An 18,282-nucleotide genomic window follows, 5' to 3' on the forward strand; every position below is an offset into this window, starting at 1 on the left:
TCATCCTTACTCATTGTAATTCTAGTTGTACAATGTATACAAAAGTACTATCTCGCCATAGAGTAGGATGTCTCAATATTAAAAGATGATAGTTTATTAGGACGAGGTGACTTGTTTTTCCCCTTGAACCTACTTCATGGGGTAGGGTTGTTGTCAGTGTTGCCCTATATCTTAGGCAAAAGTCCCACCCCCCTCGACGTTTCAACCACTTGCCTCTTGCTAAGTGGTTTTGTCAGAAGGATCGACCAAATTTAACTCTGACCTCACATAATCTAAAGCCACTACTCCAGATTCCAGTAGTTGCTTTATAGACTTGTGTCTAATACGTATATATCTGCTTTTTCCATTGTATAGTTCATGGTTCGTGATTCCGAACGGAATGACGGAATTCCGACGGATATTTCGGTTTTTCAAAAAAAACGAAACGGCATCGACATCGAAATTCACGGTATGTTCCGCCAGGGGTATAATTGTAAATATTTGAAAAATGTCGGATATGGTAAAACCGTCAAAACCCGAGATGAATTTGTTGATTCCTTCGAAAACTTAATCATCTTCTCCACACCTACCTAAAACAGTTGGAATCCTCCACCTTTGATCTCAAGATCCAGCCAACCAACGGTTGAGATCGTCTTCACCATCTATCCCAAATTCATCATCAACCCATTGAAATTAAATCTTACATCTTAAGGAGTTGAGGGTGCTGAAATCATCTTTAATGCTCCTTTTTTGTTTTCTTTTAGATCTTTGGAACTTCATTACAGATTTCATGGTGGATTGGTGGTGCTCCATCTACAAGCCACCATTGTTGCCTCCACTTTATTACATCCAGCTTTTAACTTAAATAGAATGATGTCATATCCATCAAATCCAATGGCCCAGATTATTCACATAATTTATTAAATGATATTTAAGACCTTGCAAATTCCGATACAGTGGCTGGAATTCCGTTCGGAATTCCGGTTTTTTGAGTTATCGAATTCCGTTGATTCCGAAATCGTGAACTATGGTATAGTTTACGTTTTGCCTTTGCTATTGCGGCCTGACAGTCACAATGCATAGGTACAACTTGAGGCGGTTTTGAACCAATAAGAAGATCTGCCAAGAGGTTTCTAAGCCACTCATCCTCATCACATGCGGACTCCATGGTTGAATGAGCAATCAAGGTCTGCTTAGAGATTTCTAAGTGATTGCACCTCCACCAAGAGTGAAAATATAACCACTAGTGGAGTTGATATCATGAGAATCAGATATCCAATTTGCATCACAATAACCCTCTATCATAGGTGGAGTTCATCTAAAACGTATGCTATAATTCATTGTTCTTCTCAAATACTTTGCTAGTCTATCTAAAACACCTCAATGTTCTTTATTAGGACGTACAATAAGTGTATCTGCTTAACCTGCTAACTTAACTGCATAAGCAATGTCAGGTCTAGTGCAATTCATCAAGTATATGAGACTACAAAAAATTTAGGCATATTTAGACTGAGAAATACTATGTTGATTATTTTTCTTAAGTTCACTATTTGCCTGATAAGGTGTCGACACAGGCTTACTATCATAATAGTTAAACTTTTTCAAAAATTTCTCAACATAATGCTCTTGTGAAAGCGTATAACCATCACTATTTCTGATGTTTTTTATTCCAAGAATCGCATCAGCTTCTCTCAAATCCTTCATCTCAAATTGGAAGGATAAGAACATCTTGGTGTTTCTCACAACATCAATGCTAGGACTCATGATGGGCATGTCATCCACATATAGACAAATAATCACATATGTATTCATATCAAAAGATTTAAAGTAAATACATTTATCAACATCATTAATTTGATATCCATTCACTACTAAAAAAAGGGCTTTCTATGACGGCTATTTTTTTTCTACCTTGACGACTTCCGTATAACCCGTCATTATTTCTAACTCACCATTAATTTTATGACGCTTGATGTCAAATGTTGACGGTTATAGGTCATGCGTCATAAATATATGTGACGTTTTTTTTATCAATGTGTCAAGTTAGTGACTAACAATTGTATACTTATCGTTCATTTTATGACGCATGATGTTAATGTTGACTGTTATATGCTAGCCGTCATAAATATCTTTGACATTTTTTATTAATGTGTCAAGTTTGGTGTCTAATTTATGAGTTCATTCTCACAAACGTCAAGTAAAAAATTGTCTAACTTTTTCCTTCTGGCACTAACCGGTGTTTAATTAATTGTCTAACCATTTGGGAACAATTAAAAACGAAACCATTGTAACCGGTAGTCGAAAGGTAACTGAATATGAATAATTGGGTTAAGTCTCGGGTCAGTAATAGTATACCCATAGTTTGTGATTCCGAACGAAACTTCGGAATTCCGCCTGGAATTTCGGTTTTTCAAAAAAACGGAATTCCAAATAAAGAGTCGAAATATCCGAAATTTCGAATGTGATAGGGGTCGAAATTTAATGAATTTTGGATTTTGGATTTGTCGGAATTCCGAGAATTCCAAAATTCCAAAAATTCTGAAATTCTGAAATTCTGAAATTCCGAAATTCCGAACTATGAGTATACCCAATTCTTAATAACCAAACTTTTTTTTTTTGGTAACTCAATAACCAAACATCCCAAATAACCAAAACTGTGATTCCCTATTTAATACCGAAGGTAATAAAATCAATATGGAGAAAGAATTTCTCCGCTCAACAAATATACAACGCGCGCTTTCTAATCTAATTCCCGGATTCTCCTAAACCCTAACAGTTTATTATCGTAAGTTGTCAAATTGGGATTGGAGATTGGTTAACGCGCGAAAGAGGTAAATATTCCCCTTCACTCTGATTCATAGGGATTTGCTTTGGAAACCCTAGCATAGTATCTCAATTATATATAAATTTAAATGTCTGCATCTTTTAACTCATCTTGAATTTCAGAATCGTAGCAGTGTTCTCTTAGAGTCGAACTTGGAGTGGAGTGCGTTGCTTTTGCCAAGGAAGTGATTTCTTATTAGCAAGTAAGATTTTACTTTTGTTTTTTTGTTATTTGTTAAGCATTCTATAAAGGTTTTATAATGTTGTTTTGATTTAAAATTTCATTAAATAGGGTGTTTGGAATTTTTTTAAAGGTATTATCTATACATAACCTGTTTTGGCTGCAATCTTGTTTAACACGTATCTAGATTCTGGATTGCTTTAGTGATTCTTTTTGGGTACTCAACTGGATGCTTATTGCTGATGCTATTTTATGTTGGTTTGTTTGTAAAACTCTTCTGAACCATGCCATAGTTTCCGAGGGATGTTTTAACATTATATTTTTAAGTGAACTTAGTTCTCCTTATTGAGTTTGATTTGAACTTATATTCTTCCGCATTTGTGTGTGTGTATATATATCAGATCAAGTAGTAAGAAATGTGTCATCAAAAATTACACTATTAACACTCATACTTACTTCTGAAGCCTGAACAGATTGGCCATCAATTTTGGTCACACTAGCCTTCTCTGAGTTAAAAGCTTGTTTAGAACCATTAACCTTTGCATCACCTGTGGGGGTAGCAAGTTTGGTCAGGTTGGGCTTCTTCGCTTGTTTAAAACCACTAATCTTAGCATCACCAGAAGGAACAGTAGTACCAGAAAGTTCTTTTAGTTTATTCTTATTTGCCACCTACTTCTTTTTCCCCTAAGCTTGGTCTTTTTTATATTGCCACTACCCTTAGCTGGAGTCGAAATGGCTACTTCCACCTTCGCCTCCTTCTCTCCATCTTTGGGCTTTGCCACATTAATTTTTTTCTGCACTGATTTGGTAGTAGCATCTGAAGCACTCTTTTTGACTGACCCTGCAACGTGCCCATTAGAACTGCTGCTACGAACAATAAATGCCTTTGCCGGCTTACGAAATATACCAACCAGGTTAGCAGTAGCACTCTTCACTCCATTACTATCATTTAACTTGGTCGGTTTAACTGAAAAGAACCTCCCTAATCGATACATTCTTGCGAACCAAAATTGAATCTCACGGTACTCTCTAGACGAGTATATGTTGTGATCATACAAGATTTTCCGCCCATACAAATGCTTTCTCTCCTCCTCGGTGATGATCAATGAAAATATGGTGGAACTAGTAGATCGAGATCGGGCGCACATCGCATTAGTTTTAGTTGGCCTACAAGAGCTGTTCGTGAAAGGTAGCTATAGGGGAAAGCAGTAAAGGGAAGCAATGCTTCGTGTAAGCAGTACTGTAAGGTAACCCGAAGTCGACTACGACTTGTCATTGTCCCTCCGATCGATCATTCCAGTTACAACCCGTTCCACGGTGATAAAAGACTGGTCTGTTCTATCTTGTTTGAGGGCGTTAAAGGTAGAAGATAGGCCTTGTAGTTAAAGTGAGTAGAGGCGTTATTGGTGATATGAGGGGTTGTATTTACTATTGAGGGAGACAGTTCTTGTTGTTGAAGTAGTCAAGGCCTTCTTGTAAGAACTATAGGTAGAATGAGCTAACATAGAAGCCACATCATCATCACTTTTTGATGTCTTAAGCAAATCAAGAAATCGAATCTGAAGTCCGATCCCCTCACTGAGATCCCGCGTGCCTAGGTAACTGTGATAGAGTCCTACCTTTATGAGAGGTTAACAAAGTTTTGGGGTGGCTGAAAGAGAAATGGGTTTCCTCCGAATTGGATGTTTTCACAAGTGAATTATACAAGTGCCCCCTTCTTTTCTAAACTTAAGGTCACGAAACTACATTTACTATAGTTAACACTATTACTTGAATGGAGAATATTGTAAACAACTCCTAAATAATTCTACGATTGTCTGCATTGTATTTGTCGAGCAAAACCACAAATAAGTGTAAGAGAATTGCTAGCGTCCTCACCCCTTTAAGGGGTAGGACCATCCTACCTCTAATTAAAACAAGAAAAGGTGACCAGTAAATGTTTTGAGCTGCTTTCTTTAAAATCATTTTTTTAAAGTGGGTTCAGTCCAATTAAAAACAAGAAACAAGAAAAAGGGAAATAGAAGAGAATTCCAGAGACACATGCTATGTAATTTCTTTTGATGTTTGAGTTGGTCTTCTTCAAATTGATTAAGTCATTTTCTCTTGGTTAGTTATGAACAATTATCAACATATCTTGTGGCAAAGTTGCTTTCCAAATCTGTTCCTCTTTAAATTCATAAATCTTCCAAGAAAGGTTTTTTACAACATAAGCAATCCACTAAAGCATTTGAAATTTGAACAAATCACACAAGTAGTTATATCTTGTATTGTGGTCATAGTGGAAATGTGGAACCATGATGGGATGGAACAAAGAAAGTGAGTGCTCGGACCAGATCCATTACAAAAAATAAGAGAGAACGTTATGACCAATTTAGGGGTATGATATGTTCATCACTAGACCAGTTTTGGTGGGACTTTCAGTGAGGGTCGGTCTGTTTTTAGTTTGGATGAGAAGGTAGTGAGTCAACTCACTTCTTGATTTTTGGTCTTTACTTCATTTAGTTTTAATAAAAGAGGAACCTCTAGAAATGGTCAACAAGTAAGTTCTTTTGTCAGATATAGAGGTAGGATGGTCCTACCCCTTAAAGGGGGAGGACGCTAGCAATTCTCTAAGTGTAAATAATAATAATAATAAAATGAATAGAATTAGAGTGTGAAAAGTTAGAAGAAATAATTATTACCATGATTGGTAAACGAGATGAAGTAGAAAACTTGCCGGGTAAAGAACCGAATACAAAGAGTCTATTAAGCTGAAACGCCATTTAGAGATAATGATTATAATAATATGTTGGAATGATAATTTGTTTAGCAAACAATCCATTTAGAGTGGAGTATGCTCATTGCGTGAAAAATGAGAGAGAGAGAGAGTCATAGAGCAGTGTCTCCTTTTATATATAGAAGAAGTGTGAATAGTGTGTTACGGACTTACAGTGAACTAGTAATCAAATTGAGATTGTTAGTAAGTAAATTAATTTGCTCCACTGCAAATGTCTACTGGAAAGTAGTAGTGATACAAAAATTAGAGCACTTTTATGGTGCCTATGAGAATACATAGTAATAGAGAAGAATAAAATCACTAACAGATTTAATGATCTTGAAGCGATTATTTTTATTTTTATTTTCTTAACTAAAAGAGTGCAAAATTTGGGTGTTTTCAGGATTTTTGTGTTATACTTTATTCGAAATGGACAAAATGTGGATGTCCAAGGATAGGCTAACAGATGAATATATTGTAGGGGTTAAGAATTTTCTTCTGTTTGCAAATCCAACAGAGAGTGAGACCATTCTCATAAGATGTCCATGCAAACACTGTGTGAATCTTTGTGAGTTTACTCAAAAGGAGGTTAGAAACCACCTTTTTGAATCTGGTGTCGACCAACACTATACTAGCTGGATATATCACGGGGAGAAAAGTCATAATGTAGCCCCTTCTAGTGTCGATGGAAATGGAGACCATCAAGATTATCACAATATGGAAACTCCAGAAGATGCGACAAGTACAAAAACTTGCTAGATCTTTGGGCGTGACCAATTCACGGTGATCTGTAGAGTTTGAACAATTGCTCCAAGATCTTTGAAAAACCATTATATGAAGGGTGTACAAAGTTTACCAAGTTATCAATGGTGGTTAAACTATTCAATCTAAAAAGCCAAAGGTGGGTGGTCGACAAGACTTTTTTCAAAATTTGAAATTGTTTGGAGAGGCTTCCGGAAGGTTATTTACTACCGTCCTCACTGAATAAGGTCAAGAAGACATTGTCCGTCTATGGAATGAAGTATGAAAAGATACATGCATGTCCTAACGACTGCATCCCATGAGAGGTGACACGTTATAAGGATCTTCTTGTGTGTCCTACTTGTGGAAGCGTCAAGATATAAGGAGAATAAAAATATGACCGAGACAAGTAAAGGTGTGCCTACAAAAGTTTTGTGGTATTTTCCACCCATCCCAAGGTTCAAAAAGATGTTTCAATCTGGCAAACAAAAAAGGATTTGACATGGCATCTTGATGCAAGAGAAGTTGATGACAAATTGCGTTACCTAGCAGATTCCCCAAAGATGGAAGATCAGATTGCATGTGGCGAGTTTGCGCAGATTCACGAAATCTGCGTCTCGCACTCTCTGCAGATGGTGTCAATCCACACGGTTCTATGAGTAGTAGGTATAGTTGTTGGCCAGTTATGTTGATCACTTACAACCTTCCACCATGGTTGTGCGTGAAGAGAAAGTTTATGATGCTTACATTGTTGATATCAGGTCCACGACAACCAGGGAACGATATTGATGTGTACTTGAGGCCCTTGATTGACGACTTAAAAATTTTATGGAATACTGGGGTTGATGCTTATGATGCTTACCGACATGAATCCTTTACATTGAGAACTGTGCTAATGTGGACAATAAATGATTTTCCCGCACTTGGTAACCTATCTGGTTGTTGCGTTAAAGGATATTATGCTTGTCCAATATGCGGTGAGAATACACCTTCGCTCAGACTGAAGCATTCTAAGAAGATTGTATACATGTCCACCAGAAGATTCCTCCCAAAGAACCACCCTTACAGAAAGCAGAAGAAGATGTTTAATGGTAAACAAGAGTTTCAATCACAACCAGAACTATTAACCGGTGAGAAAGTAAAAGAAAAGGTTAAACTGCTTAATATTTCTTGGGGGAAAAAAGTTAAGAATGTAATTGCGAAGAATTTAGCAAAACCGAAAGGGCGGAAAGAAGTTACGAAACGAAAATTGAAGAAGTCAATGGGTAAAAGGAAGCGGACGGTCTTGAGAAAAAGGCAAAGACGCCAACCACATCGCCAAGGGTTAATAATTGGAGTCGATGATATTTTGAAATGTTGGAAAAAGTCGTCAATATTTTTGAATTGGACTATTGGGAGTATTTGCACATTAGACACAACTTGGATGTCATGCATATTGAGAAGAATGTTTGTGACAAAGATTATTGGTACATTGCTTAACATTCCTTTCAAAACAAAGGATACTGTTAACGGTCGTCTTGATCTTGAGGAGATGGGAAGGGCGGAGTTGGCACCAAAGATAGGTAAAAGTAAAACTTTCCTACCCCCAGCTTGTTTTACATTATCTAGGGATGAAAAAGAAGAGTTTGCCAAACATTGCATGAGTTGAAAGTTCCCGAAGGATACTCTTCTAATTTCAAGCCCCGTGTTTCAATGGATGATCTAAAATTACAAGGGCTGAAGTCGCACGATTGCCACGTTTTGATGCAGCAGTTGCTTCCTGTGGCTATACGATCTGTCTTGCCAAAGCATGTGAGATATGCAATTGTCAGGTTGTGCTTCTTCTTCAGTGCACTTTGTGCAAAAGTAATAGATGTGCAGCAGCTAAGTCAAATTCAAAGAGATGTTGTTGTCACCGTATGTATGCTGGAAAAATACTTTCCCCCGTCATTCTTTGACATCATGGTTCATCTCACGATTCATCTTGTTAGAGAGGTGAAGCTTTGTGGTCCAGTTTTCTTCCGATGGATGTACCCATTTGAGAGGTAAACCAACTTACTGAGCTTTCCTTTATCCTTGGTTCGTATGACATAGTAAGCATCATTGTACCATTTTCCCATTGAAATGTCTTAGGTACATGGTGGTGTTGAAGGGTTATGTACGAAACCGCAATCGTCCAGAAGGTTGCATTGCTGAAAATTATATTGCAGAGGAAGCAATTGAGTTTTGCAGTGAATTCTTATCTGACTTGGATGCAATTGGAGTTCCTCCCAATTGTAAAATCACTCCTGATGATATGCTGGTGGAGGGAGTTACCCCTGTAGGGGGTTCTGCTGCTGAAGTTGATAGTACTACCTTGGAGCAAGCGCATCTTTATGTGTTGCACAACACAGGAGTTGTTGAGCCTTACATAGGGTAAAATATGTTGATAGTTTATATCCATTCTTCCATTGGTTTAGAATTTCTATAGCTAAATGTGAGATTGCTTTTGGTAACTAAATAGGGAGCACATGGACTACCTGAAGAAAATCCACCCCCGTCAGTCAAAGAAACCAACATGGTTACAAGAAGAACACAATCGTACCTTTAGTGATTGGCTTAAAGAAAGGGTACAATTAAGCAATTCTAAAGTACCATTTCTTCTGTAAACTCCATTTAATTGTTACTAACCCTTAAAAGAACACAGGTTTCACAAGAGCGATGCATCACCAATAACAAAGTCTCGGATACCTTAATGTGGATATCTCAAGGGCCTCGGATGCATATATTAAATTATGAGAGCTATATCATCAATGGTTATCGGTTTTCCACAAAAAATCGGATGCTTCACGTGTCACTCAAAACAGTGGTGTGAGCTTGGTGGCCGCAAAGATGCAAGTTGCAAGTCACGAAGGATAAGAAACCACCTTTTCGATATGTCCTTTTATGGAGTTATTGTTGAAATATGGTTGCTGGATTATTTTAATTTTCACATTCCAGTGTTCAGGTGTGATTGGGTTGATAGTAGGAATGGTATCAAGAAAGATGATTTGGGTTTCACATTAGTTGATCTTGGTAGAGTTGGGCATAAATCTGATTCGTTTATCTTAGCTTCTCAAGCCAAACAAGTCTTTTTTGTTCCTGACCAACTTGATCCTAAGTGGTCAGTTGCTCTGGCAGCTCCTAAAAGATGTTATAATGTTGGCGATATTGGTAATGACGTGTTTGATGGGGACATAAGAGACAAGGTTCATCCTGAAGTATTTCCAAGTGCTGATTCTTTTGATTTGATTGATGAATCTTGGTTAGTTTACACACGTGAAGACTGTGAGGGAATATGGGTTGAGAATGAACCATCTAAAACCTAGTCATTTTGTTTTATTTTCTTCTCTTTTGTTTCTGGGATTTTTTTATTGTAAGATTCTCTATAAGTTGTCAATTGATCAAGATTTTTTTAAGCCTTAGTGAATCTTGTATTTAGTTATTTCTATTAGTTACTTTTTCTGTTTTTCCATTTGGAGCTTTACTTATTTCATGAGTAGACTTCATCTATGCCAGGTATTATTCAAACAAATTGCTATTACTAGGTGTTTATATATATATATTTGTTTTTCCTTCTGTGCATATTCTTGTTCATCTCATATAATACTAATTAATGCCCTATGCTTATATTTTTAAGCTTAGCCTACTAGCCATGGATCCGGAAGAGGTTGTCCATTCTGAAGATGAGGTTGTTCATTTTGAGGATGAGGTTGTCCATTCTGAAGACGAAACACCTATAAGTACCAAAGTAAAAAGGAGAGGCGCAACTGTAATGCACTGTTTTTCTGGTGATTGGGATGGTATCATCATAAGAGTTCACTTTGATGGGAAAAGTAGGCCTATAGGTCGAAAAGTTTGTAATAAGCTTTCTGGTTGGGAAGGTGCTCTTGCGAGGAGTCTGATTCCCCTAAGTGCTTTTCAAAAGTGGACGAAAGCACCACCAGAACTTTTAAAACTATTATGGGCTGGCATACTTGTAATTTATTTTGAATGTTGAATTTTTATTTTCTTGTTGTTTCTTATCTTGCTTGTAACTTGGATTCGGTTTATTTATTCGTGGCCCAGATAGGATTTGATATAGATATAAGGTATAGGAAGTCAGTTTTGAAATCGTTTGGAGTTAGATGGAGGACCTTCAAGAATATGTTGACTGTCAAATATATTATGCCATTTAAAGATGATCCCGAGGCACTTTCAAAACCACCTGCAAAGTATAAGCTAATTAAAAAAGCTGACTGGGATGCATTTGTGAAGTCGAGATTAACAGAAGAGTTCCAGGTATGTGTGAGACATTTAAATAAGTATATTGTTCTATTTAAATTAATAACTTTTTTTTATCCATTAGGAGAAGAGTAAGTTACAATCTGCACGAAGGGCAAAGGGTAAGTATAATCACCGAGTTAGTAGGCTTGGATATGCTGGCTTGATAGATAAGATGGTAAAGACTTGTACAACATTTTTAAATCTTAATGTACATAGTAAGCCATATCAAATACTTCATAACTAAATTGATTTTTTTTTTTGTATATCTCATTATAGCAAGAAGAGTTGGGAGAATCGTTTGATGAGGATGATAAAGCTAGCTTGTGGCTTTTAGCTCGGCAGAACAAGAATGGCGAATACTTTAACGATGATACAAGGAAGGTGGCAGAAAAAATTGTAAGTTTTGAGCTATGCTAGCATGGGTAATAGAGTAAAGTACTAATGTTACAGTCCACCTGAAGTCTAAATATCACCAGCTCTGTGTTCAGCATCCCACAAGCCAATTTCAGGCCATGTCAGACCCTATTCAATTTGTATTATGTCAGTTGTAGGTCATCTCCTGATGTAGGACAAGGTACTATTTCATATCAATTTGTATTATGTCAGTTGTAACCACATGTTATTTGAAGATCCCATATGAACTATATTGGTTGTCATTTACACCCCTGCAGGGCATGCAAGCTTGAAGTCGAATACGAAACTTATATCCCTTACCGAAAAGTTCATGATTTTTTTTTCGATAATCTAGTTAATGAAATTATGAATGAGTTGTTACAATTTATGGGAAATCATATTGTACATCCGTCAAATTCTCTCATCACTTTATGGAAAAGCGGCTTCGAAGTAAAACAAATTAGAGTGCAACTCTTTCTTGTGTTTCTTATTAGCCTTTTTCATTTGATAAATTTTTGTATGCGGATTGATTTGATAATGTTGTAAGAGCAGATAATGTTTCTTCTTGATAGGAACGTATATAATTGACCTTGAAAAAACGATATAAGAGGAATGCGTCGGATTAATTTCATTTGGATTAAGACTTTATTACTTTTAAAAATCATTTCTTGATTTACGAAGACCTCTCTTTTAATTCAGTTGTCAACAAATTCTAATGATTTGAACTTTAGAAGTCCTTGAGATTTATAGCATTTCTAAATGTTATCCAATTAGGCATGGCCAGTTCACCAGTTAGCTACACTCACTAAGAAAACACACGTTGAGAATGATGGGTTGATATTTTCTTTCTCAGTAAAAGTATGATCTATCTCGCTTAAGAAGAGAGAATGTTTTCGCAGGACCAACTAAAAAAGGAAGAGGCTGAAGGGAAGTTAGTAACCCAAGGAAGCGATGATGTTCTTACGAAGGCATTGGGGACTCCAGAACATTGTGGCAAGGTTAGAGCAGGAGGGAAATATGTCACTCCAACTACTTACTTTAATCTCCCTAAACGGGGATCAAAAGCACATAGAGCAGAGATGGAGTCCACGATCCGTAAGAAAGAAGAAGAAAACCAGGCATTAAAGGAAAGAGTGAGAGAGTTGAAGACCTTACAAGGAGTGATTAGCTTGCAACACATAGAGAAAGTTGCCTCCAATGGTTCCAAGAATAATAGTAAAAAGCGAATGGAAAGTCCAAATGATGATATATTATCTTCTGGCACTAACAACAAGACAATTAATAAATGTCTTGAGAGAGCATTGGGTGTGAATTCGAGAAAGAAGTCGAGAAAGGTATTACTTTAAATAAATGGCTACAGAATGTAAATACTTTTTCAGTTTTGAATTAACTTGTTCAATATGTGCATAGGCAATTAGTGGTGCTAAATCCAAAAGCGACAAGGCAGTCTCTAAACTAAAATTAGGAAATGAGCAGGTATATGTTATTTAACGTGCAATCTTTAAATGTTACTTAAAAGATTGTTGATTTTAAATTCACTGTTATGTCTCTTAGGATGTGGGCTTGAAGAACAGTAGTGTTGCTAAGCTTAATAGCAAAGTGGCAGTCTTTCAACATAAGTCGGGCAGCAAGCAGGTAATAGTTTTTTTTTTTTTAACTAATGAGTTAGAGAGGCATAGGAAGGTAAATGTTTTTACAACGGTGATAAACTCAAAAGTGATATGCCAATATCTATTCCGTCATCAGGAAATAAGAAGGTAAATGTTTTTTAATTTTTGAAACTTTTAAACCTACCAATAATGTTATGCTCAATTGTTCTGTTGTTTCAAAAGTGTAAGCTGGCTTTGGGGTCCAAAAGCAATATTGTTGCGGATGCTATTCTAATTGAGGGGTTGGGACCGGATGACAATATCCATAATGTTAAAATGGGAGAAGGCTATGTACGTGTACAAATCATACATGCAATTTTGGCAAATTCTCTTCTGCCAAGACCGATTCCGGATGATGATATTACCACCGTAGGAGGTGCAGTTGGCTACCACGTGGCTTGGCCAAGTGGCTTTGTGGTATTTGACAATTTGGCTATCTCAAAACCTATGTTAGGAAACAAGCAGGTATTTGTCATTTTGATATTAACTAAAAGTAATAGTTATAGTTTACAAATATCTATTGAAAGTGTCCTTATAATGTTTGTTAGGCTGTGGGATCAAAAGACAATGATAATGGTGCTAAAACCGGATCAAAAGGCAATGATAATGGTGCTAATAAAGCCAAAAGTGTTATGCCAATTTCTAAACCTAAATCAGGAAATGAGAAGGTAAAATCTCTAATTTCTAAAATAATTATTCATGGTACTTACTAGAATTTTAAATTTACAATTATTTTAATGTTTGTGGTTGTTTTAAAGTGTAAACTTGCTTTGGGGTCCAAAAGCAATGTTGTTGCTTGATGCTTGTATAATTGAGGGGTTTGGACCGGATGACAAGATCCATAATGATAGAATGGGAGAAGGCTATGTAATGTGTACAAATCATACGTGCAATTTTGGCAAATTCTCTTACGCCAAGACCGATTCGGATGATGATATTACCACCGTAGGAGGTGCAATTGGCTACCACGTGGCTTGGCCAAAGTGACTTTGTGGTATTTGACAATTTGGCTATCTCAAAACCTATGTTAGGAAACAAGCAGGTACTTGTCATTTTGATATTAAATAAAAGTGATAGTTATAGTTTACAAATATCTATTGAAATTGTCTTTATAATGTTTGTTAGGTCGTGGGATCAAAAAGACAATGATAATGGTGCTAAAGCCGGATCAAAAGGCAATGATAATGGTGCTAATAAAGCCAAAAGTGTTATGCCAATCTCTAAACCTAAATCAGGAAATGAGAAGGTAAAATCTCTAATTTCTAAAATAATTAATCAAGGTACTCACTAGAATTTTAAATTTACAATTATTTTAATATTTGTGGTTGTTTTAAAGTGTAAAGCAATATTGTTGTTGATGCTTGTATAATTGAGGGGTTTGGACCGGATGACAAGATCCATAATGATAGAATGGGTGAAGGCTATGTGCGTGTACAAATAATACGTGCAATTTCAACGATTGCCCTTCTACCAAGACCAATTCCTGATGATGACATTACCAGAGTAGGTGGTGCAGTCGGTTACCACGTGGCATGGCCTCGTGACTTTGTCATACTTGATAATAAGGTAAAATGTATTCTATTATATTTTTCTACCAATATTTATATAAATTAGCGCCCATTTGTATTTATTATTCATTGTTTATTTATTTTTATTTTATAGAAAAATGAGGTTCAATGTGATGAGCATGACGAAATTATATTTGAAGAATTTGCAGTTTTGGTGGGCAATATAATGAAGAGAAATCATATAAGTGAAATGGACACGAGGATTTTTTAGCGTGAACTACAGTTTTATATTGCAAAAGATGAAATAATGGATATTTATCATAAGCAAATGTTAAATGCCAAATGCATTGTAGTATATATTAGGTGAGTGGAATCTTGGATTTATTTTTTAAGAGATGAGTTGTTTAATTTATGCGTACATGTCGTACTAATGGTAGTATGATTTTCTTTTAGATATTTGTATGAGAAATACGAAAGTTCTCGACAGCGGTTTGGATTCTGTTATCTTGGTGATTTCAACTTATATGCAGACAAAAAAGAGATGAATCGTCTGGTCTCAAATAGATTAATGGCAAGACAAAGAGACCAAGTTATTTTTCTTCCGTACAATTCGGGGTATGCTTGTTGGTCATGTTCTTTAACATATATGCATTCTCATTTTATTTTTATTTTTATTTTTTGTACTTTCTTAACTCCTATATATGGTTGTATAGGATTCATTGGGTTTTGGTAATTATTGACGTAAGTGCAAAAAAAGTATATTTTCTTGATTCAACTGGAGGTGTCCCTGATATAAAGCTAAGATGCATGGTGAACACGTGAGTTGATGAATCTTATTTTTATTTTGTATGTCATATATGCAAACAACTTGTAACTTAATTGTAAAGTTCGTTTTTTTAGTGGGATGAAAACATTAGCATTAAGTGAAGGAAAAAGAGTGGAACCAGAGTAGGACTATGTCAAGGTAAATATACAGTACTTGAATGTGAAAGATTTACTTAGTGTATTGAATGTGTTTTGACAATTTGTTTATGTTTTTGTGTAGTGCCCAATTCAACCAGGAGGATACGAGTGTGGATATTATGTCTTGCATTTCATGAGACATTTTATGATGGATCCTAGTCAATCAATTAAGACAAAGGTTAGCAAATCTTTCTTGTTAATATATTCTAAAATATCTATGTAATTCTTTCTTGTAAACGTATATCATATATACTAAATTCTTTGTTGACTTTACGTACTCGTGTAGCTAATGGAGTTGGCCAACACTATCACCTATACCATCACGAGCTTATTGAAATTCGTATGGAGTTTATTGACTTCATCGAACGATTTATCTCGCCAAGCCAAAGGTATGTGTTTATATTGCGATAATAGTATTTTGTTTTTATTTTGTTTGCTGCTTTGAGATATGGGATGACTTTAAATGTAGTAGTGTATATCTTGAACCACAACCCATTTGCATTGTAGGTATTTTTATTTATTTTTTATTCCATTGTGAGAACTAGGTCCCATCGCATTGTTATCTTCATGCCTATATAAAATAATATGTTTTTGGTCAGTGGGTTGAGCTTTTGGTAGCAAATATACTAATAATGTTTCTTTACTTTATTTGTTTCTTAGGTTTGACAACGTTTGATCGATCGATGGATAATGCTTAATTTGTTGATGATGGAATTGATTAGAATGATTTTTAGTTTGGTTGAATGTGCTATCAAATAAATGTATTTAGCATTTTTCAGTGATGTTGGATAAATGATAAATTGATGTAAGGAATAAGTATTTTCGAATTGCTTGAAAATATATGGGTTGAAGTTACTGTAGATGTTCTAATTTTATTTTTGAGAATTTTATAGCTGTTTTATTGGTGAAATAAGTTTACAGGTTAGGAATTGAATTACAGGTTATCATGGAGTATTTTTTTACTGGAAAAATATAATAATAATATATATAATAATAATAATAATAATAATAATAATAAATATATATATATATATGATGGTTTTAGAAGAACTGTCACAGTGTAAACTATTTGTTGACGTATTTTTTTTTCCCATAAAATGACGGTTCTACAGTAGTCAATGGGCATTTCATGACGGTTCCACAATAGTCAATGGGTATTTCATGTCGGTTCCACAATAGTCAATGGGCATTTCATGACGGTTCTGACGTGAACTGTTAGAAAATATTGTTAATTTATTGACGATTACATATGAGGTGTCATAATAAAATATACCTACTATGACGTTTTAAAGACTAATATATGTCATAATGAGAGGACCTTTTAAGACGTCCTTCTATGAACCGTCATAAATTTAATGACGGTTTTGGTTGACTTTTTATGACACCCTCAGTAATGACACTTTGCAAGACCGTCATTAAATTAACAAGCATGATTTCTAGAATTAAATTAACAAGCATGAGGTCTAAAAGGTCTAAAAAAGGCCTTTCATGAACACACAATCTAGAATTTTCTCTTTTTAATGACGGCTAGTTTTCAACTTCAGTTTTGTACTTGAGAAACATCTCAGCCGCCTCATGCTTGTTTCTAAGTAAATATACCATGGTGTAGTACCTAGAGAAGTCATCTATGAATGTAATATAATAAAACTTCCCTCCTCTAGACATGGTACTTCTAAATTCACCCAAATTAGTATGAATAAGGGTAAACAATTTAGTTTTATCTCTAGAAACAGGCCTACAAGGTTTTTTTGTGGCTTTAGTCTCAGCTCATATTTTACATTTATCAATAGAAAAATTAGAAATATCACACAATAAACCACATGCTTTCATCATTTTCATATATTGAACATTCACATGTCCTAGTCTACCATCCCATATATTAAAAGAGTCAAGCAAATAAACATAAACAAATTTATTCTCATTTATGATAATGTTGTCAAATACATTCAACATGGATAAACCACTATTATTACAATAACATTTCCCAACAAAACTCTCATTCTTACTCGGAACAAACTTACCACTTTCAAAAGACACCTTGAAACCAGTTTTTCCTAGTAATGACATAGAACTCAGATTCTGACGAATCTCAGGAACATTGAGAACATTACTAAGTGAAATGGTTTTCCCTGAAGTTAACTTCAGAAGAACCTTGCATGTTCCCTCAACAAGAACAAACCTTGAGTTACCCATATAGACTTTTTCATCTTTCACTAGCATGTAATCTGAGAAGGTTTCAACATCATCACAGATATGGTGGGTGGCACTAGAATATAGTACAAAGTTCTTCTTCCCAGTAACCATGAAAACCTAAGACACTACAACAACGATTATATTTTCTCCCTCAACTAAATTAGCATTGGGAGGATCATTTGTGTCTTTTTTGTGCCTGCACTGAAAAGCTCTGTGTCCTGGTTTACCACAAATATAACAATTTCCATTACCAGTACCACTCCTTTTAAAAGAAGGCCATTTGACTTTGAAATTCTTATTTCTTTTGAAGTTTTGCTTCTTAGAGTATTTGTTGGTCTTGCTGGGATTACCTTCAACTATATTAGCTTTGGAATTGAATTCCTTAGCCAATACATCATCTCGAGTCGTGTTCTTCTTTTATATGTGAATGTGAATGATCACATTCTCAAAAGTCATATGTTTGCGTTTATGCTTCATACTATATTTATAGTGCTTCCAAGACTCAGGGAGTTTCTCAATTAAATTTCCAGTAATAAAGGGTTCAGGTAAGCTAATACCCTCATTTTTCAGATCACTAACTGGCACATGAAAGTCATGGATTTGAGATGTTACATCTCTATCTTATCTCATCTAGAACTTAAGAAAATTTCCTACAACATATTTTTGAGTACCAGCATCTTCAATTATATATTTCTTGTTCAAATTATCTCATATTTCATGTGCGTTTTTAGATGAATAATAAATATAAAAAATCTCATTAGACAAGGTACTCATAATTGCATGACAATATACTTTGTTATCTTTTATCCAAGCAACATGATTTCTTTCGAAATC

General features: G+C 35.3%; 1 protein-coding gene and 1 long non-coding RNA gene across 2 annotated transcripts; both read left to right on the plus strand.

Annotated features, from left to right (window-relative positions):
- Positions 1-2,853: 2,853 nt before the first annotated feature.
- On the plus strand, positions 2,854-14,563 carry LOC147523812 (uncharacterized). The gene is made up of 13 exons (XM_086572437.1): positions 2,854-3,005; positions 10,117-10,757; positions 10,825-10,917; positions 11,019-11,138; positions 12,035-12,469; positions 12,546-12,611; positions 12,690-12,770; positions 12,968-13,249; positions 13,333-13,452; positions 13,816-13,826; positions 13,910-14,030; positions 14,159-14,350; positions 14,447-14,563. The coding sequence occupies exons 2-13, from the start codon at positions 10,470-10,472 to the stop codon at positions 14,561-14,563; spliced, it is 1,926 nt and encodes a 641-aa protein (XP_086428563.1). The 5' UTR covers positions 2,854-3,005; positions 10,117-10,469.
- A 198-nt stretch (positions 14,564-14,761) lies between these two features.
- Positions 14,762-15,568, plus strand: LOC147523813 (uncharacterized). Its single transcript, XR_015196796.1, has 5 exons — positions 14,762-14,907; positions 15,006-15,110; positions 15,193-15,256; positions 15,338-15,433; positions 15,542-15,568. It is a non-coding gene; the product is annotated as an uncharacterized LOC147523813 (long non-coding RNA).
- Positions 15,569-18,282: the final 2,714 nt, after the last annotated feature.

The sequence above is a fragment of the Coptis chinensis genome, chromosome 1 (assembly GCF_015680905.1).
Source record: "Coptis chinensis isolate HL-2020 chromosome 1, ASM1568090v1, whole genome shotgun sequence".
NCBI lineage: Eukaryota > Viridiplantae > Streptophyta > Magnoliopsida > Ranunculales > Ranunculaceae > Coptis > Coptis chinensis.

Bases quoted from the DNA above. Each gene is read 5' to 3' on its own strand.
- LOC147523812 (XM_086572437.1), top strand. From the start codon at position 10,470: ATGTTGAATTTTTATTTTCTTGTTGTTTCTTATCTTGCTTGTAACTTG. The intron at 12,470-12,545 runs GTATTACTTTAA...ATATGTGCATAG, and splicing joins CGAGAAAGAAGTCGAGAAAG to GCAATTAGTGGTGCTAAATC. The intron at 14,351-14,446 runs GTAAAATGTATT...TTTATTTTATAG, and splicing joins TTGTCATACTTGATAATAAG to AAAAATGAGGTTCAATGTGA.